The following is a 21382-nucleotide window of genomic DNA, read 5'->3' as shown; positions in this document are numbered from 1 at the left end:
GTAGAAGCCAGAGATGCTCTCTTTTTCTGGGACATTTTGCAGCGAACGCTCAGAAAAGACATGGATATCACGCCTTTCTCAATCCGATTCTTTCCATTCAGCTATCCTGGTGTGAGCCACCCTATGACATGTTTGTGTTTATTGCTTTGTACAGTCTGTGGCGATGTCGCTCTGTGATAGGCATGCTGAGCCACCAAGTTCTGCAAAGTCATATTCCCGAGAAACTGTAGCAGTTGTACATAGTGTGCATAATTCGTATGACCAACCACCTGTCTGGTTCCCTCTTTTGAACGCTTGTGTGTGTTTGCCTGAATTTTGATGTATTTGTGCTTTTCCTAACTTGAGTGTATTCTTACGTTTGCTTGACTACGTGGTCCTTGTACTGTCATGATTGAGCGTATTCTCCAATGTAATCATAAAAAAAAGAATGACGCAGTCGGATAGACATCGGCTTCGTAACAGGAGGGACACAGGTTCGATTGAGACCACAAGAAGCGTTTCTTTTGTGAGGCCCTTGATGTGACTTTGTGGAAACCCATCATCGTCATAATTTTCCCTTCCATTGCGTAAAGTTGGCTTCCTGCCTTGTGTTGTCACGTGCGGTCGCCATCAGTGAGGCAAGGAACTTTAAAAACCGTTAACAGACGCCGATTATCAAAGGCTGACGTGGAAAAGCGGACACGCACGTGCGAAGAGACGACACTGTGGGCCGGAGAGGGGAAAAAAAAAAAGGGATTAGCACGGAGATTGGATATGCACGGCTTGCAGGGCTTAGCGAAGACGGGATCGTTCTGTTCGTTGTTCCTTCAGCGCCTGCTTACAGGTGGCCTCAACCTGAGTACTTCGGCGTTGTTTGTCTGATGAAAAAGGAGATACAGAAGAAGGTGAGTGGCCTGAGACCGTTTTGTGCTTAGGAGGTGGAGGGGTGTTGGAACAGGGGCCTTTCTTCCTGCCTAGGGGGTATTCGTGACTTGGGGGCTGATCTTCCCGACGCTGAGGAGAAGGGAGATTTCAGCCCTGATAGCGTTGGGCCCCGAAGGAACATTCGGCGAGGGGTCAAAGGGGAGGGGGGCGGATTGGTTGACGTGCAGCGGACATGCGCTTCCGGGCAGCTCACCTGGTTGTCCGAGAGGGCACCTGCAGGCGCTTGCTTGTGCTTTGTATTTGGACCTTGCAGTTGCCAGGCAGGTTCCTCGACTGGGAGCCTAGCTTGATCACTGGGGAGAACATATTGTCGGTGCCCAGTGCGCCTGCAGGCACAGCGCATTCATTATTAAGGCGAAACGGCTTGCATGGGTAGGGCGTAGACCGATACCGAATGCAAAAGAAAACGTTGAAACAGGACCTCGGCTATGTTTGACGAGTTATATAACCGCTTTTCGTCCGGAGTACATGGCGATGTACGGATTGTAGCTGCATATGCTATCGAAAGCTGACTTGGTTGAGCGTGTTGTCTTCATGGGATGTGGAATAGGATGTGCACAATAGCGTTTACTTTCCGACCGAGCGCTGTTTCTTTGAACTATGTGGTTTTGTGTCACTTCTAGCTAGTTTATTTCTGGTTGATCTGTTTAAGAGTGATTATTGTGTCCGTTGGTCTGCATGCGGTGAGAAAACGGTCATTGATGCACCAACTAATTTCGCATAGTCCCATAACTTCATGTAATGACATCGCTAGTGTGCTCTTTTGCGTGTATTTTTTATCGTGTTCTCATTTCATAACGCCCTTCAACTATTTTCGCATCTTCTGTTTCATATTGGTAGATTTAAAAATTAGCTCTCATGTATACGATTCTCTTAGTATGGATGTAGGCTGTAGCGCCCTCGGATGTGCAGTGTGATTTTTGTTTTTATTTTTTAATACATCGAATCGGCTTTTGTCTAAAATTGTTTTTGGCCTAGTATGCCCATTTTATTTATTTTGAATTGGTTTACACCTGCGATAGCTGTGATAGTGCGGGTTTTGTCCTCGAATTTTTGTTTAGTTTTTTATGTGTTAATCAGAGAGAGAGAGAGAGAGAGAGAGAGAGAGAGAGAGAGAGAGAGAGAGAGAGAGAGAGAGAGAGAGAGAGAGAGAGAGAGAGAGAAAGGCTCTTTAATGGGAACTGGTGAGGTCAGCCCTGTTAGGGACAAGGCTTGCTACACCAGATGGGGGGTGACTACGTTGATGAGTGGTGCTTATCAGACATTAGGGTTACAGCAGGAACAAGACAAACACGAAACGTTATAAAAAAAACGGAATTAAATGGGTTTAAATAAAATAGGACCCAGTCTATGGTGCTGGCTTGGCTGCCATGTAGGAAGAGGTATGGTATTGCTTCCCGCGTACCGTCCAGGTGGTGGTACTTGTTTACGTGCGGGCGAGCAATGCACAGCCCAGGTGGTACCTAACGCTGCAATCGCGGTTAGACGCCTTGTTACCGGCCACAGTTTCGCTTTCCGCCGTAGCCTGCCGCTTTGCGTTGTAGCCAAAACATTCGAAGGGGTCGGAGAAAGATAAATGCTGTAAGAGACTGCAAAAGGCTTGATTGTGACCTGAGGGTACGAGACGAATCGTCACGCGAGTCGCCGGGCCCGTTTTTGCACAGACGTTGCCCGTACTTGAGGCCGATTACTCCGTTGCTAGACTTGAAAGCACGGAAGAAAACGAGCACGAAAAAAAATGGCTGCCTATCGTACTTTACTGCAAATTTCGTCCAAAGGCGATAGTACTTTGAAATCCCGGCCACGTAAATGCCTCTCTTCTGTTTTCCGCCCACGTCTTACGCTCATCCGATGCGTTATCGCTCCTCCCAGGATAAACACAGTGGATTTTTGCTCCAGTCCATTCAATTTTCCCGCGTGCCACTGCTTGCGCGCATCTGCTTGCGGTAAACTTACACCTTTCTGTACTGTTTGACTTCTTGGAATGCCGCCCCGCTGTCTTTGCACGGGATAAAATGCTTTTTTACATTTTTTGGTCAAAACATTGAAATAAAGGCATATTTTTTATTTGCTATCGCAAAAATTAAGCAGCCATGGATTTGTGCGAAGGAAAGTTTGACAGGAAAGTTTGAAGGAATGCAGCCATACGGCTACAAAGGGAAGCTATACAGCCGTACGGCTGCATTCAGGTGGATGTCAAACTTTCCTTCGCAGAAACTTACTCCACCTTGGGGATTTCCCCTAAATCTGGTCGGTTAACACCTGTCCTCTACTTCGAGTTGTTGATCAGTTCGTTCGCGCGCTACAAACGACTGGCCACCTGGTTAGCTCAGTTGGTAGAGTGACTGCTACGGTTAAGCGGTCGTCCCGGGTTCGAATCCTGGACCAGGGCGAATTTTTCTTCAACTGCGAAGTTTCCGAGGAAGCTGTATAGCCTTCCTTTGTAGCTGTATGGCTGCATTCAGGTGGATGTCAAACTTTCCTGCGCAGAAACTTACTCCACCTTGGGAATTTCCCCTAAATCTGGTCGATTACCGTAGATTTGTAATTAAAAGACCATTGCAAATACCAGTTATCTATTGATGTCTTTCTTCAAATGTGCCTAATGTATTTTTTGCTGAACAATGTTGACAAGTATGAAGCGCATTTCCAGATTTAGTGATTTGGAAAAGTTTGGCCCATATAAATTTATCCTTCAGAAGTTCCCTTAAGTCTTGGACGGGTGACTGAATCGAGAGACACGCAGACAAACAGCCAGACAGACAGACAGACACAGACAGACAGACCAAAAAGACAGACCCTGACGAGACCTTGAGTCACCCCTTCTGAATAAAGAATTATAATAATAATGAGTAGCCCAAGAAGAAATAATGAAAGGAAAATCGTTATTTAAGCATACAATTGTTTACTTTGAACGCAGAACTCTTCTTAAACTGCCTCTTATACAAAAGATGCGCTTTCCAATGAGCTGAAATTTCCCGGTGCTTGCAGAAAAATAATCTCAGAAATCATTCTAAACATTTGCTTATGGTCTTTCAGCTCATGCAGGAAGCCCAAGCGTACAAAATTACGAAGGAAAAATAAAGCACCGAGGCTTTTTAATTTTACTGTTTCCAACCAACAATAAAACCCGGATTACCACAACTTCCGATAGATCGGGCGATACTGGTTGCCCAGCCTCACGGTTTACTAAACTAAGGAGTTCCCGTCTTAGTCCCAACTATAAAACTGTAAAGAATGGGGTCGTCCTGACAACTATGAAGTTGTCAACCAAAAAACTTTGACTGCTTTAATATATATATATACCGACTTGAAATTTCAGCTTGAACAAAAACCACAGGACTTAGGAAGGAAACACGGACACAATGCTGACTATCAACTGAGTTTACTAACAAAAGGGTAGTAAGTTTGTCGGGCTGATGCATTCACGGCGACCAAGGCAACCACCTGCGTAGGAAACCATCCTAGGATTTTGTCTAGAACCCCAAGAATCTTGTGCGGAAAGCGCACCTACGCTCCCTTGGTGGTCCGCTCCCCTCTGGTATGCGTACTGTTATGCAGGGCCTTCATCCACGCGGGTGTTTTGGCGAGCTCGCGCTGAGCGACGCGACCGAGGGTCGCTGCTCGGAACAAACTAGGGGAATGAATGAATGAATAAAGCTTTATTGCAAAACTACCAGCCAGGTTAGATAACCTCGGTTCAGGGCACCTCTAAGAAATTTCTTTACGAAATCTGCAAGGCGGCGCTGATCGTTTAGGGCTAGTGATTGGAGTGCTGCTCTCCATTCCGGGAACGGGCTGCATGCTTCGAAGATGTGGTCCTGGTTGAGGGCCTTGGAGCACTTTGGGAAGGTGGGGGTTGGCGTTCCGTTGTAGAGGGCCCTCTCTAGCTGGGGTTCAGAGGGTGCCCATTTGCGCTTGCCTAAAAAGTACTTGTTCGTGTTTCGATAGTTGTGGATGTGGGCGAACGCATGGGTTAGGGTCTAGATCGTGGAGGTCTTGGAGAGTAATGGGTTTCGGGGGGCGTAGGTTCCTGGGGCTGGCTGCGGTGTCAGGGAGCCCGGAGAGCGGTGTCACGGGCGATCTGCTTGACCCACACCAGCGGAGACTAGGGGGCCAAACCGTAGCCCTGGCTGCTTCGGTTACCTCGATGCAACTAGAGCCGCCGCCTGAAACTAGTGCATGCGCTAACGACTTCAGACTCTCTCTCTCTCTCTCTCTCTCTCTCTCTCTCTCTCTCTCTCTCTCTCTCTCTCTCTCTCTCTCTCTCTCTCTCTCTCTCTCTCTCTCTCTCTCTCTCTCTCTCTCTCTCTCTCTCCATGTTGCGAATTTACTTTGAATTCGCTGCTGCGGCGCTGCTCATGCGACAAAACGACCTATTCGTCGTTTTGCGTTACGAGCTGCGCCGCAGCAACGAATTCGAAGTAAATTCGCGCTTTCTGCATAAATGTACACTTTGTCGTCAGTGGCGCTTTTGTTGCCTCGATCAAAATATAATATCGCTTTTTTCACTACAACTAAACATTTTGACGTGTTTCTTGTGTGCATAATTTTGGTGCAATTATCCGCAGTACAAACTGCTCCTACGCAATATATTGGCTATAAAGCACAGTTAAGATTTGTCCCTAACCGTCGAATGTGTACAAAAATGGAAAAAAAAAATCTTGGATGACAAACCGACAAAATAAAACGTCCACCCACTAGTTTTTTCGTGCTTTTCAAGTTTATAACGCCCGCTCAGTGTTTTGTTCGCTTTAGGTGAATCAGTTATTTACTTGCATATTTTTTGCTTCCATGTTTGTTTAGCATATATGGGTATATTTGTTCTGCATTTCCTTATTTTTATAAGTGCTATTTCTTCTTATGTAGACAAAACAGAAAATTGCAAGCACAATTCTCGAAACGTATACGAATAAATTTTTGGATGAAATATTTTACTTTTCTTGTTCTTGACAGTTAAAGGGGCCCTGCAACACTTACCATCGGCTACTCGGAATGTATTTTGGGTTAAAGTCTATTGTCCCAGCAATCTCCTCAGAAGAATGAAGAAAATTTGTTCACTATCACTAAAACTACGCGCGATGAGAAATCGCACGTAATTGTTCCCTCTCAACTCGACCGTGGACAACGCGACGAAAGCTGCGCGCTCTCTCCCGGAGAGGAGGGCGGCTGGCGGCGTTCTCTTGGGCGCCTTTCGATATAGCACATGCCTGGGAGTTTTCTCCTTTTCTTCGCAACGTGGAGGGGTCTGTTCCCGGTCTGGTGCACAAGAAAGCAGGCATGGCTGCGTGCTTGCAAGCGTGCGTTCAGGACATATTTTGTCGAGTGGACTCGTTGAAAGGTAAGTATTGAGTTCGTCACTCAAACTCCGCGCGCGCTCAAAACACAAAAGAAACGCCAAAACTATTCGTGCAGGTTCGTGCATAGAAGAGGTTGGTACACAGTGCCGATTACGGCGGATCGACGCAGAAAATGCGAGAAATAAGCCGCGAAGTTAACCAGCGACAGCCAATAGGACAGCCATGGCCCAAATGACGTCGTTTAGGCCATGCCAGGGGTGCATAATGAGGAGAAATTAAGAGAGCGCAGTTGGTTTTTCCGCGTCTTTCACAGCGATTTGAGCGCTTACCGCTTCACGTTGTTGCGACCGAGTGGGGGTACCCGATCCGAGCTCCGTGGCCTCCGACATACGAGTGGTAGCGTGTATGATGCGTCCCTCACGCTTTCGGCGACAGCCTCAGCACGCGAAGGCCGAAGTGTGTTGCCGTTCTCCTTTCTCACTGCCAGAACTACACTACAACCAGGCTGCCCTGTCTCAAAAGACGGCTCAGCCGCCCCAGACACCTGAATCTCTACGAGCTCGGCTGGCCGTTGCTCGAGGTCAGCTACCCGAGCTGGTGGCAGGACGGAATCGGCCTGCCCAGCGGCGAGGTCGTCATGACTCCCTACTGAACCGTGCAAACCGTTTGCTGCCTCGACTGCAGGCTTTCCCACCACGTCGCTCGTTTCTGCACTATTGTCCGAAGGAACAACCTCCGTTTCAGCGGACTCGTGTTGCCTTTCGGTAGCCTCATGGTTTACGCATTCCAGCGAAACCTCGCTATCTCGCGAAGTGTTCGTGTTCAGACCGGTAGCCGCTCCTTGCCGCGAATTTGAACCGTCCAAACACTCAGCCGAGATCTCGAAAACAAACGCCGACACATTATCGCACTCAGTGGACACGCACTGCCCTCTGCCGCCTCTGCCGACAGTCTGAGCTAATGCGCCGCCGTTATCTTTCTCAGCAACCTTGACCTTGCCACGCTGCTGCGCCGCAACGGTCGCCTCCGACTCGCGCTCCCGAGCGCCATGGCAGCACTGGCACGGTGCTTTCCTCGACAACGAGGTCTTTTTAGAGCAAATCAGGCTTCACTTCTTCCCGCTCGAGATGAATTTCGTGCTCTAGGTTCTTGTTCTCTCGTTGCAGTCTCTCTGTTTCGAGCCACTTTCTTTCCCTTCGGATTCGCTCGATATCGAGGTCGTACCATCGCATCTTTTCCTCGTGTTCCTCACGCTGGCGCTCAGCCTCCGCCTCGGCGGCCTGACGTTTCGCGGTCTCCCTGCCATTGACCAGCTCAATGCATTCCGATAGCTCCTCATCGTCAGCCCCGACAGCGAGTATAGCCTGTATCAGCTCTGGCTTTCTCAGCGCGTCCGTAACATCCAAGCGCAACTCTTTTGCAAGCTCCAACAACTGCGGTTTATTCAACGCTTTCAAATTCATGGCCGGTCTAGAGTACTGCTTTCCCACTGCTTCAAAAATGTTTTGCGCGAATAACCCACGCGACAAAAACACACGCCCTACCAGCTATCCTCAGAAGCCTGGTAAAACTCAGTGAAGAAAAGTCCCGCACTCACCCTTGACCGCCGTGAATTCTGCGAAGTCCGAAGCCGCCTTGACGTCCGTGGGGTTGGGTCGCACCTGGTCGCACCGCTGGCCTCAGGTGTTACGAAGTTGCCATCCGACCGCTGCCAACCAGTTGTTGCGACCGGGCGGGGGCACCCGATCCGATCTCTGTGGCCTCGGACATACGAGTGGTAGCGTGTATGATGCGAGCGGCCAGCCGCTATTGCAGCCGTGAAGAAGTCCAGAAGCCGTAGGATAACGTAACTGTTTACTTCATAGCGAGAGGTGAGCCGAAGCGAAAGAACAATGCCCCGACGGGCGAGGTTACAATACAGGACTCGAGCAGAGCGACAACATCGATTCGCTGCTCTAACAGGAATGTTTTACAACGCTTGCGGGGGTCTATTTATACCCAAAAGCAGTAATGGTCAAACCGCAACAAGCGGCAACACGCCACGAACGTCACAGACACACACAACGCTCTTTCCAGTGTTCGTTAGTCGTCGGTAGCCTCCGCGCACGTTGAGTCCGAGAGAGGGGAGAGAGGAGGACTCCGTTGCGATCGACGGGGCCTCTGTGCCCTTGAATAGCGTGGATACGAGCCTCGCCGGCAGCCGCCGAAGTTTTGAAATGCGCCCAAAGCGAAGCGTCTGACGCGGCTTGTCGCAACTTGTCACCGCCATGGTGGCGCCTGTTTTCAAAGGCGCACGTAGTGGCTTCGCCGCACAGCCGAGGAGTGATGCGGCGAAGTACTGCGGCGCTGGCCGATTAGTAACAACGTGCACGTGTAATATTTGGCTCAGGTATTCCTGGCAGTGTAATCTAAACGTCGCGCAGATTTACTTGCACTGCACAGAGTGTTGCAGGGTTCCTTTAATAGTTGTGTATTTTCAGTTAACAGTTGTAAATTTCACTTAATAGTTTCAATAATTATTCATAGTATGAGTTAATAGTTACGTATTTATTATTCATATTTTTAATAACTTGAAAAATCGTATGGACGAGGTGGAGGTGCACTCAATCCCCCCCCTCCTCCTCCCAAACAAAATTGGTGGCTACGCCTCTACCATCTATCTCTCGGTCCCCTAACGGCCTGGAGGCCTTCCTTCTATATATAAAGACTGTTCATCATCATCGTCATCGGAAACGCGGACCACGGTTAATCCCTCCTCGGTGGCTATGTGTCTCTTGAAGAAGGCCGACTAAGAAGAAGAGATGCAGGCGGACGACGAGGACTACGACGAAGGGAACGGTGCGCTTCGAGGCTGGACGCCGAGCGCCTGGTACGAAGTGATGCGCTACTGCCTGTGCGGACGGTGGCTGCTTCCCAAAGGCCTGCTGCTCCACCTGGCCGCGTCTCGCTGCCCGCTGTCTCGGGCGTCGCTCGTCAGCGTGCACGACTCCGTGGGCCGGTGCCTGGCCGTGCGCCGGGTGGCCGCAGACGGCACCTTCCGCCACCGGGGAGTCCGCTACTGCTGGAACGGCGCCACCTTCCGCGTGAGTTTCAGCTTGCTTCCATCTTTCGTCGGGCTGGGGACGGGCCCCAGCGGAAGGGGTTCCGCCCCCCCCCCCTCCCTCCCTCCCTCCCTCCCTCACCCCCCTCTCTCTATCTCTCTCTCTCTAAAAAAAAAATCGATTCAGCCGAATTCGGTACGAGAGCGACTTATCGTCGGCGTCCGTTGATGCAACACGGATTTCCTCGAGCATGCTGCTCAATAATCACTGGCCGGTCTTGCAAAATGAGACTCTGGTAACGTTTAGTACAGGTGCAAGTTGACATCCACCTAAAAACAAGGTTACTCCCATCTCCCTCCCTCCCTCCCTCCCTCCCTTGCTTCAATTTCTCCATCAGACACGGTAATGCTATTAGTTAGACAGATTTTACAGATCCATTACTTCTGATCATCTTGCAAAAGTAATGGATCTTTAAAATCTGTCTAACTAATAACATTACCGTGTCTGTCAGAACCCCCCACCCCTGAAATCATTGCTGGTTTCGTCATTTTCGGTGATCCGAAAATATACATAGCCGACTTCCGTTGATACGAAGGCCACGGGGACCGCAAAACACTTCGAATTAAGCGAACTTCCAATTAACCAAAAAGCACAGGAACAGCATTGTTCTTAGTCCGCCACACGTCCTCCCTTCTGATTTCCTTCAGATTATTGACTTTTGTTGCCAAGTTCACTGTACGACACGGGCTGCCGTGCACGTTGATACTTATGGCTAAAATCGAAGCCTGAAGAGTTTGCCCACACAGTCTGCTCACACGGCGCTTCGCAGTACACATTGTTGAGAACCTCAAAACAGAGCGATGCGTACGCTGGCGCGAGTCTCAACTGGACAACTGTGCGCTGCTCAGTTGCGATGGCTCCGACATCAGCTTAGAACACGGCGCTGTTCTTGCGCTTGGAAATTTTGAATTTATCTATGTATGGGGGTCACCTCGATTCTTTTATTTGAACTATAGCGTCCAGTTGACCGATATAATGGGCATAGCTTCGAATTGTCGAGCAGTTTCTTTTATTGGATTGCGTGCAAAATTGCCAGAACCAGCAAAATTTCCAGAACCAGAATTATCAAAAGTCGACTGTATTAATTTTCAACATGGCCGCCGTTGTAGCCCCTTTTCCCCTCCCCAGGAAAACATTTCTTGTTTCGACCCTGGATTCTTGTACGACATTCGTGCTATATGTCCTGTGACGCTGCAATAGCGCATCTACAAGATGTTGGATGCTTAATCGATGTATTATCTATAGTCGATTGTTTTGAGTAAGCCAGGTGTGTTTGTATAATTAAGATAGCTCTGTGGACAAGCCAGCTAGCGATTTTTTCGCGATGCGTACGTTGATCACGAAAACGCAAAGGAAGCGGTAATCTTTCGCGAGGCTGTAAAATAACATTTTGTAAAAAAAAGCTCTTCTTCCGTTTGTCGCAAAGATAATTGAGGAAGAATGCGTTGCGACCGGGTCTATTAGGGGCGAAGCCCTTATATATGGCTCGGGCTGTCGGCGTCTCATGTCGTCGTAGTATCATGTAGCAACGGTACTAAAACACCGGGACGCTCGTTTTCCAACGCCTCGCGCTAGAACGTTTCATTCATCTCCGCGGGAAAAGACGCGTACCAAGAGAACACACTCGGACACTCGTTTTTAAACGCCTCGCGATAGAACGCTTCGTGCTTCAAAGACAACAGACTTTTACAGCAAAGCTGTATACATCTACCCCTCAACGGTTTCATCTCCGTGGGCAAAAACGCCAAGGCTCCAAGAATACAGTTATCTTCGCACCTCCCCCCCGGGTTTCACGTTAGTGTAGATGGCCCGGGATTTTCTTTGTGGCATCTTAGGAGATTCCTGTCGTCTCTGCTGCGTATCACTAAGCCCACTGAATTTAAACTAAAGCTGCGGTGAGACACCACTTGATTCCTGCGCCAATTCATGCGGAAATCTGTGTTGTTAACACCATGGTCGCAGAATTGCAGAATTCTCATTACTGTCGTGGAGGCGGTTTGTTCAGCTTATTATGTGCGGTCTAATGAAAAAATATATCCTAGCTGTGATATATGGAACACAGAGCACGGGATAGTCCTGGCAGAGTACATTAGCTGAGAATTTCTGTTTACGAAGGTCCTGAAAGCGCATGCGCTGTACAGGTACTCAGCATCATCATCAGCCTGTCTACGCCCACTGCAGGGCAAATGCCTCTCCCATGGATCTTCAATTATCCCGGGCCTGTGCTAACTGCAACCAATTTATCCCCGCAAACTTCTTGATCTCACCTGCCCACCTAACTTTCTGCCGCCCCCTGCCACGCTTGCCTTCCCTAGGGATCCACTCTGCTGCCCTTGATGACATGTAATGTAATTTCTTCAAATTAGTAAGTACAGGAACTAAACAGTAACAAAATTTTGGTAAATTGCTTATAAATTCAGTTGAGAACGCGAAACGTTCGCTATTCGCAACGCTATATTTGCAGTACACTTGTCCCGACATTTTCCCCCACAAAACATTAGCATCAGCATTGGTGAACTCAATTGCCTGAGCTACATGGGATGCTCCATCTTAGCTCAATTTCACCCAGGCAAACTACGCATCCATTCCCCAGCACGCAGAGCGCTAGAAGCCGCGGCGTCCACAGCAACGCACGACGCACAGAACATCAATAGGGTTGTGCGTTTTCGGGTTTTATAGTTGTGTTTGGAATCGGATCGGGTTTTCTGTAAAACCATTCCAACATTCGGGGTTTTTTCGGGTTAAATCCACAGATGTACTATGTAATACACTCAGTTTGTTTTATCAGAAGGTACGCGAGCTTCTAAACTCTAATTCGTTTGTGTTTGTTTCGAGCTGGTAATTGGGGGATTTTAGGGTTTTCTAGGAAATACTCTCGTTTTTTTAAATTAATCGGTAATTACGAAAGTAAAAAGCATAGGTAAGTTCAAAGAACTGAACCATTTTATTCCCAAGAAGCTGGTCATCGATTTTTTATGCATCCTTTTTTGCATACATTATCATCTGCATGGGCAACATGCCGGTCTTCATTCGAGACCGGTCCGATCGTTGAACGCATCTCAGCCGGGAGGAAGTTCTCTCGACATCACAGCTTCCGTTTGCTAGGCGCAACAACGCCAGTGCAGCATTTTTCAGCCTAGGGCAGCGAGCGGCAGAGTCATGCCAATACTCAATGAGTTCGAAAGCTTGGTTTGTGGGGCCTCCTTCCAGCAAGTACTGGTCGGGAACGGCGGACTTTCAGCCCACAAATGTGGAGATCGCTACTTTGAAAAGGTCCATTCGGGGTTAGAAATGGGGTTTAACCCGATTATCCTGAAACGTGTTCGGGGTGTAAAAACCGGGTAAAACCGAAAGGTAAAACCGAAAACGAACAACCCTAAACATAAACCACCCTGCTTCGCCGGCACAACGGACAGTGTTCTCGCTTATTTATCCGAAGTACAAGGTTCGAAACCATGCAGGGGATGCAGTTATTTTAAAACGAAAGTGTTTTATTCCCGGATACCCGAAGATTTCGCTGACGTCATATCCGCCACGGAAGTGACGCCAGTAGCACGAAGCAAGTGGCCTGTAAAGGGTGCACCTCTGCACAGAGGGTCTTCCTGCGTGGAAGCAACCTTTTGTACTAAAGAGTATGTTATACTTAGGGTTGTTCGTTTTCGGGTTCTATATTTTAAGACGGAAGTGTTTTATGCCGCGGTACCCCAAGATTTCACTGACGTCATATCCGTCCCGCAAATGACGCCAATGCAACGTTGCAAAAAGTAACCCGCCAGCAGGACGTCGCTCGCCAAGCACACCCACAAGGCAGCCATCGACGCGCAAATCAATCTCACCTGCAGATTTCGCTGCACATTTCACTTTCGTGTTTTACTGATTCCTATGACAGAGAAATCAACCGTAGTTTTTTGTTTTTGCCAGAGCTCTAGGGCGGACTCACTCATACGTCCCTCCCCTTCGCCGGAAGGGCATGTAGTTGATTCGAATGACAACAGACAGGACAAAATACTCGCGTTTAAGTACCCCAAGAAATGCCATCGTATTTAAAAACGTCACCACTATCCCTGAATGTTGTTTTTAAACAGAACTCGCTACAACTGTGCAACTGTCGTCTTTCGGGAAGAACTGCAGACTTTGCTCACTAGTTTTGAAGACGTAAAAGCACCTAGCTTGAAATATACACTAAGTCCCCATTATGCCGAAATTCTTGGGACAGGAAACTGACTTCGTTATAAGCAATATTTCGTTGAAAGTGGAGATGATTTGCTCTCAATGCACTGCAGTGGAGCAGGCCACCGAGAACTTTGAATAAAGCACTGAACTCGTTACAACGAAGGGTTACTCTATACTTCTTAACATTGCACCAACGGGTATCCTCGATTTACCAGTCCTGGACAGTCCGCGGGCAGTCCGGGAACTGCTTTCGGGCTGGACGTCTAATAGGAACACTTAGGTAATCGAACGCCGGATCGCGTCTTGGGCAGCCCGCGGACTATACGGAACTGATAATCGAGGAGGCCGAACGTTCGATGCAAACCGACCTTCCAACTGGAAGCGAACTGAATGCATGACGGCTACGAGCGTTGAAGGGCGTCGCAACTCGATTGCGTGACGTATAGTGTAAAAAAATGTGGTTGATCCCTCTTTCATAGGAATCGGCACAACACGAGAGTTAAATGTGCCTTCACACGAGCAGTTGAACATTTATTGTGCATCGATGTGAACTTGCACATTGCTATTTATATTTCATCGCTATGGCACCGTTAGACGCATCAACATTAGACACTGGATTACACGCGCCGTAGCATTGCGTAAATCCGTCTGAAACCACAGCGCTCTCAAACCGTGCGAGCGAAACCGAACTGGTTGTCAGCGGATCGTTTGGTGAAGTCACGGTCCGCTGCAGCGAAAAAAGCAAGATTTGCGGGTCGGCAGCTGTCTTGTGGGTGTGCTTGGAGACCGAAGTCCTGCTGGCGGGTCGCTTCGGCAAAGGTGCGACTACCTAGGTCGTGCTCCGTGGCATGTACGGCAGACGGTTGAGTTGCGAAGAGCTCGGCTTGTGGAACGCGAAAGGCAGAGTTCGCGGCCCGCAGCAGTAGAGCCAACTATCGGCGCTCATTAGCGTCACAACGAACTACTTCGCTTCACCTGTCCTATACGACAGCACCATCTGTATAAAAATTCTTATACGGCGCGTTCGTAGAGCTAAACAAGCGTGAGTCATAGCCCAGTAGGCAGGGCGTCTCCCACCTCGAAACCTAGCGCCACCGCGTCTGTTGGACTTTTTTGGTGATGTCATTTCCGTGACGAATATGACGTCGGTGAGGTCTTGTCGTATCCCGGAATAAAACACTTTCGTGTTAAAAAAATGGCGTGCAAGGCTGGAGAAACAGCAGAGCTGGCGGTTCCTCTCCCTACGTCGGACACCCGGCTGTTGCACCTCACATAGATTTCCCAACTTGCCGCGGAAAGTTCTCCATGACTGGCAGCTATAGCCAGGATCGCTTTGTCCGCAGCCTTTCACATCTCTCCCAAAGTTCTAGCACGCGGTAGAACCCGCAGCAACGGCTTCGCGAACTCGGCGTCTGCGCTCTCCAGTTCAGGCGAAAACGCACACGAACTGGCGAGGAGAACAGCACGCTAGAAATCACGCCAGGTACGCTGGCCAGAACGTTCTCGAAGGTCGAGCTGGCCGACGCCGGGCACTCTTTACGAAGCGCACGCTCACGTGCGCTTGGTGTTTCCGCTAAAGCTGGACGGCGGAACTAAAATGTTAAGCAGCTCTGCTGTTAAAAGCACAGCGTAACCGTTATTACTTGTCGCAGGAAGAACGAGGCTTGGACGATGGCCAACTGACCTGTGGGGAGCTGGTCGCCAGTCCTGGCATACGTTCTGAGCGAAGGCGCGCACTACTGCGACGGCACGGCTTGAACGAGTACCGCATCGGTCAACGACGCTCGCATGTCCCAGGCACAAGATGGGTTGTGATAGGAGCGCTGCTCTGGCTCTTACGCAGCTACTACCTCTCCGCCTCTGCCGCCGCCTCCGTGGTCGTCGCCATCTGGCTTGCTCAATATTGCGAAGCTTTCTGCTCTCGGCTTCGCTCCGGTTGTCGTACATGCAAGTCAATCTCAACTCTCGCCCTACCGGCACTCGAGGAGATCGACTCGCGCTCTTTGGTTCCCGGAGACGTCCTGGCCTTGGAGCCGGGCGAAGAGGCACCCTGCGATCTTGTCTTGTTATCCGGCCAGTGCGTCGTGGACCAGGAAGAAGTGGTGCTTCCTCGCATGGCGGCGAAGTGGCCGCTGCGAGAGGCGGAGAGCGACCTGTTTTGCGCCCACAAACACAGGGCCAGCGTCATTCTGCACCCTTCCAGAATTGTGTGCTCCAGAGCAGGACCACTGCTTGCTGTAGCCCTGAGGACAGGTGCTGCTACGGAAACTGCCGTGGTACGGTCGCGACCCGAAGTCCAGTACATCCAAGAGGAAGAAGGACTTGGGCCTGTCCAATGGGCGGTTGCAGCCGTTGCGTTCTTGCTGTCTCTGCTATTCTGGCTGGGTCGAGACCGCTTCACGTGGGACGAGGTCCTACTGCGAGCCCTCAGCGTTCATCTGCTGCTGTTCCCACCTCGCGCGCTTCTCTGCAACTGGCTCCTTGAAAAGATTGCTGCATCAGCGATGGTTTCGGCCGGTGCAAACTCTTCGGGAGGCGCCCTCGCGTCGGCCGCGCGCTGGGCCCGAACAACTTCCGTCGCCATTGATTGCCTCGGAGGTTTGTGCGAAAGCGAAGAGAAGCTGACAGGGGTGCTTCCATCAGGATGCCAAGGTTTTGCGCCCGTGATTGTTCGGGGCTTGGCTGAAATTCCTCGAGGACACCCGCTTCGGTGGGCAGCGGCGGCAATAGGTGCTGCGCTGTGGAAGGACGGGGGCTACGCCTTGGGACACCCTCACGACGTGGCAGCATTTGATGCAGCCGGGTCCGGCTACGGGGGAGAAGACGACGGCGACTTCGCCCTGGACACGCCTCCGGAACCAGCTGGCCCTCCGCTGAGACTGAATCCCTTTGTGAACCCGTTCTGGAGCACCAAGCGCCTGGACGAAGACTTGAGGGCAACCAAGGATCCACAAGACCTGATCGCTGTTTGTGCAGTGAAGGAAAGTATAACTTTTGAGCCACCTTGGATCACGGAAGATGACGACAGATGCAGAGGTGACTACGAGCACTGCATGACGATCGGGTCATGCAGCTCTTGTTCCTCGCAATGCATGGATGAGCGGCCACCTTCTACTGAAGTGCCACAAGTGGTTGTTCAAGAACCTGCCAGTCACTTTTCACCCCGGGCTGCTTTACTAGTCGGTCTCGAAGCGTTCTGGCGCCTGTCGGGTCGCGTGACCAACAACTGCCCCATGTGCCCCAAGAAGCAGCCGCCACCCTCGTTACCTTCTATTAAGGCATCGATGTCTAAGTGTGCATCGTTATCGACTGCTAGGGAGGAACCGACACCCGAGCCTATTACTGAGCCTAAGCATCAAGAACGGGCGGCGCCGACTGCTGGAGAGAATCGCCACGCCTTAGAGGCCGTGCTTCGCGAAAGAAGCGATTGCCGAAGGCTGCGCGTTATCGAATGCAGGCCTCGGAGCGCCGGTTGCGACCGCACAACAATACTTTACAGAACAAGACGGCAACACGAGGTCGTCTGCGTCGGTAAACTAGCGGATGTCCTACCACTTTGTAGCGGCGCTCATTCTGCGTCCTCCAACGTCGAAGCAGTGGCGGCGTCCTTCTACGAGCGTGGTTTCGGCGTAGCTGCTGTGGCCTTTCAATGCTGCCCTGAGGAATTGGATGGTAGAGGGCTTGTCTTTGAAGATCACCTCAGCTTTAACGGGCTGTTCCTGTTTGAGCCCGTCGTGAACCCGCAGGCTGCCTCGGCTATGGAGGAGATGCGGCGCATCGAGCTACGCCCCGTGGTTGTTGACGAGATGAACGTGTACCGCTGCGTGGCCGTGGCTCGAGCGACGGGAATCGTGTTGCCCGACGAGCCGGTCTTGCTTGTTGCGGCTAGGACCGCTGCGTTGGGAGGCCCCGCCGTCGACGTTCGAATCCTCCATACGCCTTCCTTTTTCGAGCTGTCATCACCTCAGGAAGAGGTAAGGAGATCGATCGAAAACAAAAACGTGTACGGAAAACATAAAAAAAATTAAGGCCGGGGCTTTCGTTGGCTAGCGTACGAGGAGGGCATACATAAGCAGCATGCACGTCGAGAAACATCTTTCTATTGAAGTAAGTTACTCTGCAAATCAAAACGTAGTATGACGAGTTCTGCTTCATACTGCGAACCAGCGCGAACAAGAAACAGAGGAAAGGAAAAATGCACACGAAACCAACACTGGTCCATTTCTGTCAAATTCCTTGGTGTGTTTCGCCAGGGTTTTTCAATGTGAAGTTGAGGCAGTTTTATGATGACGCTCCTGCGATGATTTAGTTTGGGAAATTAGTAACAACCACGAGCATTGGTATGTGTATTCAATTCAGAGGTATACGTTTCCAGATAACTATTAGTACGGTCGAAACGTATAGTGCGACCTAAATTTATGCCACACTGTAAAAACAATCCGTAATTTTACGGACAAATTACGGACCAGATGGCCGTAATAAAACAGAGCCGTGTTCCGTTTGATGCCGAACAAAGAAAACATCCGTAATTTAACGGAAGTGCGCTCCGTCCCTCAGTATACGGATGCTCTCTCCGTTACACGTCAAACGGAATGTTTTTCTGCTTTGCAAAATACGGGCGTTTCCTCTGTATGATGCGGAACAGAAACAGGTCAGTTTATTAATAACTGCAAGAAATGTATTGTCGTGTTGATCGTCGGGAATCGATCGAGAAGCGAAAACTTCGCCTCGACAACATTCGTGCCGTAATGAATGCGGCTCTGTTTCGTTAGTTTCTAAAGTGTAATAAACTTAGTGAGGACCATGAGGCCCACACCGCTCAGCACGAGCGCTGTATCGTATACGACACTCCGGCGACGTCGCTGCCCCGGACCTGAAAACTGCACATGCGTGTGTGACCGGCACACTTGTAGAAAATATAAGGTCATTTGGGTGCTGAAGCAGAGTTACGGAAGGTAATTTAGTTCTTAAGGAATCAATATCGTCCGAAGTATTTAGCCTAAAGCTTAAAACCAAAGCACAGCAAGCACTATTCATGCAGTGCGAAATCGCAGTCGCAGCCAGTCACACACATTTTTGCGAGCGCTTTCTCAAAACAGCGGAGTTGATGGCGATCAACTATTGTGGGGGCTTCGCGGAACCTTACTGCGGAAGCGCTATTTAAGAAATCGCACTTCATCAGCCAGAAAATCTGTAAGGCAGCTGTAAGGCAGGGTGGGCATCCATGTATGCAGATTGTTCGGCGCAATGGTAGCGTTCGGTGGTGCAGTCCAATAAAATTCCCCCGCATTTCCCCGAGGGGGAGAATGTGAAAGTGCGAATGCACGGTTGTCGGCCCGCTTGCGGCGCTTGCGCTCGGCCCCCGCAGCCCACCGCCTCGCCGCCTTCTCTTCCATCTCTTCCATCGGTTTTGTAGTATCACGTGTACACCACGCAGTTATCAAGCCGCTATAACGCCGCTGAGTCGCCAACGCACGCCGCTGACGACGTAGTTTGAATGCTTTAAAGATATAAGGCGCGTTACTAACAATGATATCAGCGTCGCGTCCGTGGCTTCGTCGGCAGAGCGTCGCGCTGCGGCCGCAAAGTCCTCAGATCGAAGCCTGCTTGTAAATGGCACGGTACAACCCCCCCCCCCCCCCCCATTCTATTTTTTTCCTGTTGCATCTCTTAGTCATAGTCATTTTCATAGTTTTGTTCGCACAGAGCGTTTGTCAACCCGGTCCGGTGGTGTGCATGGCTAGACAGAAAGGTGGATGTGTTTCTTAGTCACGTTCTCTTTTGCAGTATTGCTGTACCCGTTGACAACTGCATACAGATTTCTGGTGAATGGCGCCGTAGAGTCCCCACACCTCTTTTTTTCTGTCGTATCTCTTGAAAGTAATTTCTGTGTACAATCTCTTTTATTTATTTATTTATTTACTTATTCACAGAATACTGCAGGCCCATTTAAGGGCCTCAGCAGGAGGGGCAAGAATATAATACTGCACACAGCTGTAAATCAGCAAGAACAAAAAAAAGATACATCAGATGCAAAAGATACAAAAAGATACATCATGGGTCATGGTTCAATACGATCAAGTGTTGGATCAATATGATCATGGATCAATACGATTTTGAGAGTGTTGCTGTGCTTACTGCCCACCGTGTTAGCCTTGCTTCAAAATTTCGGTGCTTTTGACATCTTTTTGTTTCTTAGTCAATATTGTGTGTGTGTTAGGTTTTGATTCATGCCCTCTCCCTCTGCTTCTTCAATCTGTTACCTATATCCCCCCTACATACACACCAGCAGGCGTTTTTATGTCTGCCCAAGGGTTGAACTGGTACTCGGACTATTTGGTCGACTGTGTTCAGCCAACCATTCAATAACCCTAAATTGGACTGGGCGATCTAAACACACAGCTCTTCAACCCTGTTGCAAAGTGAACTGACAGCATTATTTGGTGACATTTAAATATGACACGTAAAAACACAGTGATTTCTACTAATAGCATCTTTGATAAACTGCACCAGTCACACCGGGGCGCACCGGTGCGCCTCTTCATCCTTGATCAACTGCGCCGGTGTGCACCATCTGTCCTCCATAAACCGGGCCACACCGTCGCGGGGCAGTTTTTGGCTGCCCCGCCACACACTGAGGGAGTCGACGGGGCTCCGGGGTGCAATCACAAGATACATTGCAAACAACGCTAGAGAAGCGGCTTCCTCCACCGTCTGCTGCAGCGACGGTGGTGATGCCGCATCGGTGCACTTGTATGAAGGTGGACAGAGCTGTATGTTGTTGCTGACAAGGATGACTTACGAAATCATTGGGCAATGATGGAGTAAAAGTAAAAAGTTTATTGGCATAGCTTGCGACGGGCTCCGCACGGAGGCAACAACGGCCAGAGATTGTAAATGAAGACATGAACTTCGTGTACTGCAAAGAAGGCTGCATGAATTGCCAGCCAGTTGGAGATTTGCATCCGCTTCGTTCGATTGAATTTTCATGAACAGTCACTGCGGTGCCTAGACCATCAAGCGGAAGGGTGGACAGAAACAGGCACTCGTATCATGGCTTTAACGAAGATGAGAATCAGCTTGTATGTAGCTGTTTAGTTGAAGCGGTGAAAGTGCATTGTTGCGCATGTGTGACGGATATGGGTTTAATGTACACATAATCATTGCCCTTCAATAAATATCACTTTCTAGTAGCGCTGTGTCACATTATGCTGCTGTATTGCCACTTGTGAACATTTTTATGCGTTGCTTTCTTAGCTTAAGAGATGGTGCTTGGGTAGAATTGCTCAGTTTGTCCTCGATCAATGCTCCATGCCGGGTGCACATTGTCACCTGGCACTGTGCGTTGCACCGGTTTTGGGGGCAACCCCGGTGCGTGCTTATTGAGGACGTTATATGTTGACAACCGACCAAAACTAAAAAGCACCATTTATCATTTTCAGTGAAATTGACACCCCTTGTTCCTTCAGGGAATGTTTGTAAGGATCTTACTGGAAGATGCACAAGTTGAGCACAAACAAGGGTTCATCCAGAATTTCGCTTTTGGGGGATTGTCCAAATTCTCCTCATGGGGTGATGGGGGGATTTTGAGTGGGGAGGGGGCATTGAAGAAATCCCTGTTTAAACTTTACAATGCTCCAATAGGAATTAGAGTATTTGAAAACAGCTGCTGATGGGACATGCTTAATCCATAAAAGCACATAACAAGCTGGGGCTTCAGCATTTTTTTTTTCAGTGAAACGTACCATGTACAGCCAAACTGTTCACTGTGAAGTATTTGTTTCTGTATAACAGCACGTTGCGCCGTATCCTCCAAAACAGTGCATGATCGACAGACGCTAGACGTACACATTTGTGCCCTAGCTGCCTGTCCACAATGTATTT

The 21382-nt window shown here is 49.6% G+C and overlaps 1 protein-coding gene across 1 annotated transcript in view; it reads left to right on the top strand.

Moving 5' to 3' along the window:
• Window positions 1-9003: 9003 nt before the first annotated feature.
• LOC144150231 (uncharacterized) overlaps window positions 9004-21382 on the top strand; it is a 29356-nt gene continuing 16977 nt past the window's right edge. Inside the window, 4 exon segments of the mRNA XM_077682087.1 lie at window positions 9004-9307; window positions 15151-16784; window positions 16852-16897; window positions 16900-17472. Of these exon segments, the coding sequence (XP_077538213.1) occupies window positions 9026-9307; window positions 15151-16784; window positions 16852-16897; window positions 16900-17472 (2535 nt within the window). The 5' untranslated portion in view covers window positions 9004-9025.

Source organism: Haemaphysalis longicornis, unplaced genomic scaffold, assembly GCF_048455015.1.
Source record: "Haemaphysalis longicornis isolate Haplotype H1 unplaced genomic scaffold, Haemaphysalis longicornis Haplotype H1 scaffold_8, whole genome shotgun sequence".
NCBI lineage: Eukaryota > Metazoa > Arthropoda > Arachnida > Ixodida > Ixodidae > Haemaphysalis > Haemaphysalis longicornis.
This window is presented reverse-complemented; position numbering and strand designations above follow the sequence as displayed.